This window comes from Octopus sinensis, linkage group LG10 (genome assembly GCF_006345805.1).
Source record: "Octopus sinensis linkage group LG10, ASM634580v1, whole genome shotgun sequence".
Lineage (NCBI taxonomy): Eukaryota > Metazoa > Mollusca > Cephalopoda > Octopoda > Octopodidae > Octopus > Octopus sinensis.
The window spans coordinates 22,766,356-22,778,512 of record NC_043006.1 but is presented as its reverse complement, the minus strand read 5'-3'; the positions used below and the strand labels follow the sequence as shown (position 1 = coordinate 22,778,512).

Below are 12,157 nucleotides of genomic sequence, written 5' to 3'. Positions count from 1 at the left end.
AAGATACTTCATTACATTCAAATTTAAATGAAACAAAGTGCAGGGCATTTCAAAGAAAACATGGTAACTGTATGAAATATTTCATATCTTCTCCCCCCCCCACTCTCTCTGCCTTACCATTTTCTAGAAATGTTAAATCTTGGAACACATTTTAATATTTTCTAGTATCTATGGTGAATTATTACACACATGTGAGTGAGAACACTTTGAGATATTTTTGGTATCTAACATATGTCAGATACTGCGAGCGCTGCTTCTGATTGGTCAATCCATGGTGATGACCCGAGGTCACGGTGACAGCGCTGCTTCTGATTGGTCAATCCATGGTGATGACCTGAGGTCACGGTGACGGCACTACTTTTGTCATTCATAAGTTACAACTAAACGTGAAGAATTTAGTTATTGGGTTAATAAAATATGGTCATTTATTCGTGTGTAATAAATAAAATACCAAACTCATTCCCTATGGATACCGTATTTATTACGTTTACAAGCCACTCGTTGTAATAAATACAATATCCGTAGGGAACTCGTTTGGTATTCTCTATATACTGTAATTGCTTTAAGTTCCATAAATATGATAAACAAAAAAAAAATCAAGCATTTGGAAAAAAAATGATGATATAGAATGATGGGATAGATATCAGATAAAGAACAACTTCCATCATTTTGGGGCAGTAATACAAGAATGTCTGTTTAGTTGCTTGAGCAATTGGTTTCAGTCAAGATGTTGAGTTTCTAATCAACAGGGAAACACTCACGTACAAGCTGTAAATAGTTCCGTTCTGTAATCTCAACAAATTGTTTTTCATCTCGGCTGAAGATGAAAACGTTACCCGTGCGAACGTCAATCCAAATGGCATGCAGACGAATTTGGTTCTTGGACAGCTTCTCATGTAGAATTGGAAAAGTGGCAATATTTTGCAGTTGTTGAAGGCAGTTTACCTGTGAAAATGTACAGAGAAAGAATGGCTTGATTAGTTTTTTGAATTTTTCAAAGTTTTCTTTGTCTTTCACTGGTTTCAGTCAGTGGAGCACTGCCTTGAAAGGTTTTAGTCCCAACAAATCAACCCCAATACTTACTTTAAGTCTGGTACTTCTGGTACTTATTCTATTCATCTCTTTTGCTTAAGTGATATGTTATGGGGATGTAAACAAACTAATACCAGTTATCAAATGCAAATACGAAAACATACACATACATACACACAGACACACACACACACACATATATATATATACATATATATACATACATATATAAATATATATATATATAAATATATATATATAAATACATATATAAATATATATCTATATATATACATACTTAAATATATATGCGTATATATATATATATACATACATATATATATAAATACATATATATATAAATACTTATATAAATATATATGTATATATACATACATAAATATATATGTATGTATATACATACATAAATATATATGTATATATACATACATATATAAATATATATATATATGTATAAATATATATGTATATATATATATATATCTTTTACTTGTTTCAGTCATTTGACTGCGGCCATGCTGGAGCACCGCCTTTAGTCGAGCAAATCGACCCTAGAACTTATTCTTTGTAAGCCTACTACTTATTCTTTCGGGCTCTTTTGCCGAACCGCTAAGTTACAGGGACATAAACACACCAGCATCGGTTGTCAAACGATGTTGGGGAGGACAAACACAGACACACACACATACATACATATATATATATATATATATATATATATATATATATATATATATATATATATATATATATATATACATATATATTACGGGCTTCTTTCAATTTCTGTCTACCAAAGCCTTGTGAGTGGATTTGGTCGACGGAAACTGAAAGAAGCCCGTCGTATATACATATATATGTGTGTGTATGTTTGTGTGTCTGTGTTTGTCCCAACATAGCTTAGCAACCGATGCTGGTGTCTTTACGTCCCTGTAACTCAGTTTTAAATCTTTATTTGCTGCACTGTTAAGTTACAGGACTTAAACAACATAAACATGAACAAAAAAAAAAACACGTACAAACATACAGTAGTGGCCATAATATAAGGGTCAGTAAGAACAAATGTATTGAAATAGTTATTATAGAAAATTAACATCCTGTTGAGACTAGATACTTTACACATATTTGGAGATATCTAATATCTATCTTTCTTGAAAATTTCAAGTGAATGGAATAAATATTTCGTAAATTATGACAAAATAAACAATCTTCCAAATTGCAGCAGCCAAAAGTTAAGGGTCACTTAGAAAAATGAACTATTAGGAGTGGCTGTGTGGTAAGTAGCTGGCTTACCAACCACATGGTTCCGGGTTCAGTCCCACTGCGTGGCACCTTGGGCAAGTGTCTTCTACTAGAGCCTTGGGCCAACCAAAGCTTTGTAAGTGGATTTGGTAGACGGAATCTGAAAGAAGCCTGTTGTATATATGTATATGTATATATATATATGAGTGTGTGTGTGTGTGTTTCTGTGTCTGTGTTTGTTCTCCCAACATAGCTTGACAACTGATGCTGGAGTGTTTGCATCCCCATAAATTAGCAGTTCGGCAAAAGAGACTGATAGAATAAGTAGTAGGCTTACAAAGAATAAGCTCTGGGGTCGACTTGCTTGACTAAAGGCGGTGCTCCAGCATGGCCGCAGTCAAGTGACTGAAACAAGTAAGAGTATTAACCAAGGTATTTGTTGTTTAGAAGACTGTTAATGGGCTAACAGCTACTTCTTATGATCTTACAATATTGGAATATTGAACTGTCAACATGGTGACTTGTGAGAGATGACTGATGTCCTGTGATGAAAATAAAAAGGATTGTGTGTCTTCACCAAGAGGGCAAGTCAAATTCTGTGATAGCAACTACTGTAGAAAGGTCTAGAAGTGTTGTGCAATGAATTGTAGCTCGTTTTAAGTCATCAGCATCGACAGATGCTAAACCCAAAACCAGTAGACCTAGTAAAACTTCACCAAGACAGGATCGTATTATTGTTAGAATGTCACTGAAGGAAAGGATAGGTTTAAGAGTGCTGCTGAGATATCTTGCAAGTTTAGCTCCATTTCCGATGTCAACATATCATGCAAAACAGTTTCTCCGAGGTTATGAGGTTCTGGGTTGCTTGCTCGGGCACCAGCAAAGAAACTTCTGATCTCCAAGAAGAATCAAAGAGCCTGTCTTCATTTCATTCATGAAAATGTCGTTTGGACAGAAGAACAGTGGTCACAGATTCATTTTAGCAATGAATCGAAGTTTAATGTGATTGGTTTCGATGGCGGGATGTATGTATGATGAAGAAGTGGTGAAAGGTTATCTTGTGCATGTGTGAAGAAGACACTGAAATATGGCAGAGGCAGTGTAATGGTATGGGGAGTGATCTCTGCTGCTGGTCCTGGTCCACTTATTCACCTACAAGGAACTGTCAATGCTGAAATCTACAAGCAGATTCTTAGATATCATACCCTTCCACATCTCCGATCCTTGTCAGTTCAACCTCCTACCTTTGTGCAGGACAATACTCCCTGTCACACTGCGAAGAGAGTCAAAGATTTTTTTAGTGATGAAGGGGTTGATCTCATGGACTGGCCACCTCAAAGACCCAATCTCAACCCTATAGAAAACATTTGGAAGATTAATCGGATCTTTGGAGATGGGGCGCAAAGAAGAAATCCAAAAAACCAAAATGAACTCTGGGAATTATTGAAAAATAAATGGAACAATATTACTCTATCATTTTGCAAGAAATTAATTCAGTCCTAAGGTAACAGATGTCAGGAGGTCATTGATAGTACAGGGATGTTCACAAAATATTAATAGTAAGAGTTTATTTTTGGTTTTTGTTCTATTTATCATTGTTTTTCTAAGTGACCCTTAACTTTTGGCTGTTACAGTTTGGAAGATTATTTGTTTATTTCCTCATAACTTACAAAATATTTATTCCATTCACTTGAAATTTTCATGAAAGATAGCTATCAGATATATCTAAACATGTGTAAAATATCTAGTCTTAACGTTTGGTTAATCTTCTATAATATATGTTTCAATACACTTATTCCTACTGACCCTTATATTATGGCTGCTACATACATATATGCACACACACATATGTATCCTCCTCCTCCTCCAATTCATCATCATCAGCAGCAGCATTTTCAAAGTCCACTTTTCCATGCTTGCATGGGTTGGATGGAATTTGTTGAAGCAGATATTCTAAAGCCAGATGCCCTTTCTGTCACTAACTCTCACCTGTTTCCAAGTAAGGTAGTATTTCCCCATGACCAGATAGGCTTTTCAAGGACAATTAGAAACAAAAGACTCTGCTTGTGTGATGATGACACTCATTTACAACTATCACATGATGTCATGGCAAGGAGACAATAACACACACACACACACACACACATATGATGGGCTTTTCAAATTCTGTCAACTAAATTCACTCACAAGGCTTTGGTTGGCCCAGGGCTGTGGTAGAAGAATCTTGCTCATGGTACCATGCATAAGACTGAACCTGGACCCATGTGAAGGGGAAGTAAACAGCCACTCCACCAGCTATATTGCTAGAAATATCAGACACAAAAAAAAAAAACGTAAAATAATATAAATTATTGTTGTCAAACCTGAGATAATTTATCTTCAACAGGAAACTTGTTTTCTGGATCGATATTTACTTGGAAATTGAGTTGGCTAAATCGGCCTTGGAAAGTAAGAGGTCCAACAAATTTACTGTCCAGTTGGTCAAATTTTCTAACACTTGCAACACCATATTTCTTTAACCACATTTGAAGAGGAGTCCCTGAATGTGTATGGCACTGATTTTTTAAACTGAACAGAAGACTCATGGCCTGAAAAAAATAAGAAGAACTGTTCGTAAAATTTTTAGAAAAATAATGTTTTTTAATAGAGGCACAAAAACATGAGATTTTGGGGGGAGGGTTTAGTCAAATTGGCCTTAGGACTGGTGTTGGTGCTGGTGCCATGTAAAAAAAAAAGCACTGATGCTCATGTCACATAAAAAGCACTGGTGTTGGAGCCACATAAAAAGTACCCAGTACTCTCTGTAAAGTAGGTGGCATTAAGAAGGGCACCCAGTTGTAGAAACCAAGTCAAAACAGACCATGGAACCTGGTGCAGCCCCTGGCCTTGCCAGTTCCTGTCAAGGCTTCAAACCCATGCCAGCATGGAAACATCATTCAACATCCGTTTTCCATATTGGCATGGGTTGACAGTTTGACCAGAGGTGGCAAGCTGCAATAGGCTCCAATCTGATTTGGCATGATTTCTATGGCTGGATACCCTTCATGATGTTAACCCTTTTGTTACCAACCCGGCCAAAACCGGCTCTGGCTCTGTAGTATAAATGTCTTGTTTTCATAAGTTTTGCATCAAAATATACCACCAAACCTTAGTCGCAATTTATATTCCTAACACTAGCTTAATGATAACTAAGTTATTTTACTAAATTCTTTGTCATATTTAAAATAATTGAAAGAAACACAGAGCATATCAAAATAAATACAGTAACGAAAGGGTTAAATACCTACCAAAAAATACAATTGGTATTTTCTGATCAGTAACCTTGTCCTTTAATTCCAATACCTTCTGTGTGAGTGTGTGCACTAATGTAAGTACCATTTCACACTCTCTCTCATCACCATCTCACCTACTGTCAACACTCACTCACTTCTACTTTTCTTACATAAATCTATAAGGCATGTGGTTTAATGGTCAGGATATTTGATCACTATCATGAGGTCGTGAGTTCAATTCCCAGTGGTGCAATTGTGCCCTTGAGCAAGACACTTTATTTCACATTACTTCAATTCACAGACTGGGCTGTGTTGTGTTCTTGAGCAAGACACTTTATTTCACCTTGCTCCAGTTCACTCAGCTGGCAAAAATGAGTAGTACCTGTATTTTACAAGGGCCTGTAATCTCCCTGAGAACTACATTAAGGGTACATGTGTCCAGGGAGTGCTCAGCCACTTGCATGTTAATTTCACAGGCCGGCTGTAGACTGGATCATTTCGAGCCCTTGCCACTTTATGTGTGTGTGTGTGTGTGTGTGTAATTATGTGTATGTGTGTGTACACACATACATATACATACAACGGAGTGCTGCAAAGTTCCTGGCTTTAAGGGTATCACAAAAGGCCTGGTTAGAGGCCCAAATTTCCAAGTTCTTTTACAGGGCTTAGTAAAACTGCAATAAGTAAGTTGATCTGAGAGGGGAATATGTTGAATAAAATCATAATTAACTGATCCTCCTGTACTTTCTTTTACCCAAAGCCAGGAACTTTTCCATACTCCCTCCTGTATATATATATATACAGGCCCATTGGTTAGGGCAGTGAACTCACGGTCGTAGGATCGCGGTTTCAATTCCCAGACCGGGCGTTGTGAGTGTTTATTGAGCGAAAACACCTAAAGCTCCACAGGCCCGGCAGGGGTGGTGGCGATCCCTGCTGTACTCTTTCGCCACAACTTTCTCCCACTCTTTCTTCTGTTGGCCTGCTCGCTTAGCCAGTGGGGTGGTGTCATTTGAAGGCTAAAACAATGCGAAGTGTATTGTGACCAGCGATGTGTAACAACATCTGATAGCCTGGTCGGTCACGGTGAGATATATATATATATATATATATATAGAGAGAGAGAGAGAGATACATATATTCCACGACATTTCTTAAAAACTGTGGCTGAAGCCTTGGTCTCGGGACCACTCATGTCTAGAAACTGAGGTTGTGGGTAAACAAGAGCATGCTTACCCCCAACCTCTTACCCCCGTAGAAAATCCAGCTCTGAAAAGCCTCATGATAATAGCAAAGGAGATTGGGCACCAGCTAGCCCAAAGGTTGGGGTGGGCTGCACCTGCCTACCTGAAAAAGGAAGGTGCAAACCCTCATCCTTGGTTGTGCAAGCATGACTTCCCTTATGATGGCCAACGGCCTGAGGAGAAGCTTGGGGTGAGGTTGGGAAGTTGGAATGTGGGCAGTCTGTGTGGAAGGGGAATTGAGGAAGAGAAGGGTGGATGTGTGCTGTGTGCAGGAGGTTAGGTGGGGGGGGGGGAGGGTGCAAGATTTGTGGGGATCAAGGGAAGAAGGTACAAGTTGTAGTGGTTGAGAAATGGCAAGGGGACTGGAGGTGGGGGAGTTTTGATGAGGGAAGAAATCTGTGAGAAGGTTGTGGAGGTCAGGAGAAAGTGTGACAGGGTGATTTGTGGGGATGGTCTGCAAAGTGGAAGAGGGATCGCTGAGAAAGAGCAGTTCTTTGATGAAATGGTGATTGAGTGGGACTTACATAGGGTAGATGAATTGGTTTTGGGCAGAGGTGATTTTAATGGACATGTTGGGAAATGGATCCTTTGAGGGTGTGCAAGGGGGAAATGGAATTGGGGAGAGAAATTTGGAAGGAAGGATGCTGTTAGAGTTTTGTGATGAGAAAGAGTTGTGTGTGATGAATACATGGTTTAGGAAAACAGAAAAAGGAAGGTGACTTTCAGTGCAGGAAATTGTTGGTTGGCAGGAAGACAGAAAGTATTTGAGAGATGTGAAGACATACCAGGGGAGTTGCAGCACAGGGTGGTGGTTGCTGACTTGGATATAGAGGAAAGTTAAAAAGTGTGTAAGAAAGGGAACGATTGAGAGGAGAAAGGTGTAGAAACCAAAAGAAAAAGAAACAAGAGCAAGGTTTTAGGAGAGAGTTGGGGAGTTGGTAAGCATTGATGTACCAGATTTGTGGAAGTTTTTTTAAAGAAGGGGTACTAAAGGCATGTGACAAAGTATGTTGGTGGATGAAGGGTAGGAGAGATTGAGAAGATACGTGGTGGTGAAACAAGGAAGTGAGGGATGCAATAGTGAGGAAGAAGGTGCACAAAGCTTTACATAAAAATAGGACTGAGCAAATGAAAGCCGAGTATAATAACATGAAAAATCATGCAAGGAGGGTGGTTGTGAGATCTATGAGGAAGAAAGCTGAAGGGAGGTTGAGTGAGCTTGATGAGAACCCAGAAAGAGTATTTAGGTTTGTTAAATCAATGAAAAATGATGGAAGAGATGTTGACGGAGGAAGATGCATGGGGGTGGGGGTGATGAAAGGTTGAATTTTAGTGATAAAGACAGGGGAGGAGTTTGGAAGGAGAATATGGAGGGAATTAAGAATGAGGAGAATGAATGGGATCAGAGGGTGGAAGTTGCTGTAGTGAAGGGGCCAGTGGAGAGGGTTAGTCGGGAAGAAGTAGTGAAGGCAATGAAGGAAATGAAAACAAGAAAGGCAGCTGGTCAGTCAGAAGTAAGTGTGGAAATGATAATTGCAAGTGGAGAGATAGGGATTGTGGTGATGTTGAAGCTCTGCCAGGGCATGATGGATGGAAGAGGAATGCCAGATGATTGGGCACTAAGTGTGGTGGTACAGATCTTCAAGGGAAAGGGGGATGCGATGAGTTGTGGGGCGTATAGAGGAGTGAAGTTATTGGATCATGCAATGAAGATAGTGGAAAGGGTGTTGGAGAGGAGAATTCGGAAAGGGGTGGATGTGGATGAGATGCAATCTGGTTTTATGCCAGAAAGGGGGATAATAGATGCAGTGTTTATGGTAAGGAGATTGCAGGAGGAGTACCGCAGTAAGGGGAAAGAGTTGTACATGTGCTTCATTGATCTGGAGAAGGCATTTGATCGGGTTGTAAGGAAAGGTGATTGAGTGGACATTGATGAAGAGAGGTGTACTAGAGGTAATAGTGAGAGCAGCGATGAGTTTGTACGAAGGGGTAAAGACAAGAGTGAGGATTGGATCAGAGCTGTCGGAGGAGTTTGCAGTGAAAGTCGGTGTGCATCAGGGATCCGTGTTGTCACCATTGTTGTTTGCAATAATGGTTGATGTGGTAAGAAAGAGTGCAAGAGAGGGATTGATAATAGGGATACTGTATGCGGATGACCTTGTTCTGATGAGTGAGATGATGGAGGGATTGAGGGAGAAGCTTTGGAAATGGAAGGAGGCATTTGAAAGCAAGGGTTTGAAGGTAAACCTCAGGAAGACAAGAAGGAGAAGTGTTAGGGAGTAAGGTGGATCCATGTGGTGTATGTGGGAGGAGGGTAATGGCAAATACAGTTTGTGTGAGATGTGAGAAATGGATTCATGGTAGATGTACGAAAATGAAGAAAGTGACCTCAAGACTGATGAGAGAGTTTGTTTGTGGAAGATGTGAGAAAGGAGTTGGAGGGCTGGCAAAGTCAGTGGAAGCACTATGTGACGAAGTGGAGATGGTGAGTGTTTTGTTATTTGGGAGACAGGGTGGATGTGAGTGGTGGATGTGAAGCAGCTGTGACAGAAAGAGCGAGACTTGGCTGGGTGAAGTTCAGGAAATGTAAAGTGTTGTTATATGGGAAAAGCTTCTCATTGAAGACAAAAGGAAAGGTCTATAGGAGTTGTGTGAGAGCTGCATTGCTCTATGGGAGTGAGACATGGTGTTTGAGGGAGAGAGAGATGGCAATTTTGAGAAGGACTGAGAGAGCAACGGCGAGAGAAATGTGTGGAATGAGACTGTTTGACAAGAGGAGGATTGAAGACTTGATGGGGATGCTGGGGTTGGAGGAATCAGTGGAACGGCTGGCAAGGGTGAATGGAGTGCAGTGGTATGGGCAAGTGTTGAGGAGGGATGAGGAACATGTTCTGAAGAGGGTGCTAGAGTTTGAGGTAAATGGACAGTGAAAGTGAAGTAGACCGAGGGGACAGGTGGAGGAGGAGATTGGGAGTGTTGGCTTGAGAAGGGAGGATGCCCAAAACTGGGCAAGATGGTGAGATGGTGTGAGGGCGGTTGCTATGGCATTGAGGTAGATCCAGCCACCCCCTGTTAACAGGGACGAAACCCAGATTTAAAATGATGGATAATATATATATCATCATCATCATCATCACTTAGCATCCGCTTTCCATGCTAGCATGGGTTGGACGGTTCAACTGGGGTCTGGGAAGCCAGAAGGCTGCATCAGGCCCAGTCTGATCTGGCAGTGTTTCTACGGCTGGATGCCCTTCCTAACGCATATATATATATATAAGCTTCTTTCAGTTTTCATCAACCAAATTCATTTGATTCCTAGAAGACAGAGAAACTTTGTTCAATAGCATGCAGAGTCAAGAATATTTGTGTTCCATAACAAAATTTGTTGTAGCTAGCATTCAAAGAAGCTTGGATCCACAGAAAGTGGAACCAGCCTCAAATGAATGGAAAATTGCCTATTTTCTATTTAACATGGAGAAGCTTTGTTCTACTATATGCAGTGTCAAGCATGTTTGTGTTCTATAATAAAGTTTGAGAAATTTGGAAGGAAGGATGCTGTTAGAGTTTTGTGATGAGAAAGAGTTGTGTGTGATGAATACATGGTTTAGGAAAACAGAAAAAAGGAAGGTGACTTTCAGTGCAGGAAATTGTTGGTTGGCAGGAAAGACAGAAAGTATTTGAGAGATGTGAAGACAATACCAGGGGAGTTGCAGCACAGGGTGGTGGTTGCTGACTTGGATAAGAGGAAAGTTAAAAAGTGTGTAAGAAAGGGAACGATTGAGAGGAGAAAGGTGTAGAAACCAAAAGAAAAAGAAACAAGAGCAATTCCATTTCCCCCTTGCACACCCTCAAAGGATCCATTTCCCAACATGTCCATTAAAATCACCTCTGCCCAAAACCAATTCATCTACCCTATGTAAGTCCCACTCAATCACCATTTCATCAAAGAACTGCTCTTTCTCAGCGATCCCTCTTCCACTTTGCAGACCATCCCCACAAATCACCCTGTCATTCATACAAGCTTGGCTCTATTGAAAGAAAGAAATTGATCTGTGAGTGAAGTGGACTTACCTTGCAGTCGGAATGTCCACACACAAATATGTGTCGTACGTTGTTGAGGACACAGGCAACTTCGATTGCACCAGCTTCAGCTGTCACAGAATTGAATGTAATAGCATCTCTTGGAGGAAACAGATTACCTGCATTTCGAACAATATAAGCATCACCACAATCTATTTTGGTGAAGTGTGATGGCAGAACACGGTTATCAATGCAGGAAATAAACAGGAAATTGGGCTGAAAGAAAAAACAAAAAAAAATGAAGAATAAAGAAGTAGCATGTGGTAAGTAGCTTGCTTACCAACCACATGGTTTCAGGTTCAGTCCCACTGCGTGGCATCTTGGGCAAGTGTCTTCTGCTATAGCCTCGGGCCAACCAATGCCTTGTGAGTGGATTTGGTAGACGGAAACTGAAAGAAGCCCGTCGTATATATGTATATATATATATATATATATATATGTATGTGTGTGTATATGTTTGTGTGTCTGTGTTTGTCCCCCTAGCATTGTTTGACAACCGATGCTGGTGTGTTTACATCCCTGTCACCTAGCGATTCAGCAAAAGAGACCGATAGAATAAGTACTGGGCTTAGAAAAAGAATAAGTCCCGGGGTCAATTTGCTCGACAAAAGGCGATGCTCCAGCATGGCCACAGTCAAATGACTGAAACAAGTAAAAGAGTAAAAGAGTAAAGAGAGCATCATCATTAGCATCAAACATCTATTTACCATGCTGGCATGGGCTGGAAATATTGACCAGAGCTGGCAAGCAGGAGAGCTGCTCCAGGCTCTAGTTTGGTTTGGCATGGTTTCTATGGGTGGAAGTCCTTCCTAACACCAACTCCTTTACATAAAAAAAAAAAAAAACACAGGCTGTATGGTTATGAAACTAGTTTTGCAACCACATGGTTTACGGTTCGGTTTTTACTTTGCAGTACTAGGGCAAATGTCTTCTCCTATAGCCCCAGGCCAACTAATGCCTTGTGAGCAAGTTTGATAGGTGGAAACTGTGTAAACTCTTGAAAAATACCAAAGAATGAAAGAGTCATTGTCACAAGGTTTGTAATTAAAAGTTTTCTAATTGTAAAGGAAAGCAATAATGGTACTTGCTCACCTTGCTAGAAATAGCAGCCAATTATCCAACAGCTAATATATATAGGCGCAGGAGTGGCTGTGTGGTAAGTAGCTTGCTAACCAACCACATGGTTTCGGGTTTAGTCCCACTGCGTGGCATCTTGGGCAAGTGTCTTCTGCTATAGCCCCGGGCCAACCAATGCCTTGTGAGTGG

General features: G+C 40.2%; 1 protein-coding gene across 1 annotated transcript in view; it reads right to left on the bottom strand.

The window, feature by feature from the left end:
- Window positions 1-424: 424 nt before the first annotated feature.
- Window positions 425-12,157, bottom strand: part of LOC115216765 (beta carbonic anhydrase 1-like) — a 28,041-nt gene continuing 16,308 nt past the window's right edge. The window contains exons 2-4 of the mRNA XM_029786334.2: window positions 10,883-11,107; window positions 4,659-4,883; window positions 425-945 (exon numbers count right to left, since the gene is read on the bottom strand). Coding sequence (XP_029642194.1) covers window positions 739-945; window positions 4,659-4,883; window positions 10,883-11,107 — 657 coding nt within the window. The 3' untranslated portion in view covers window positions 425-738. The remainder of the gene's footprint in view (window positions 946-4,658; window positions 4,884-10,882; window positions 11,108-12,157) is intronic.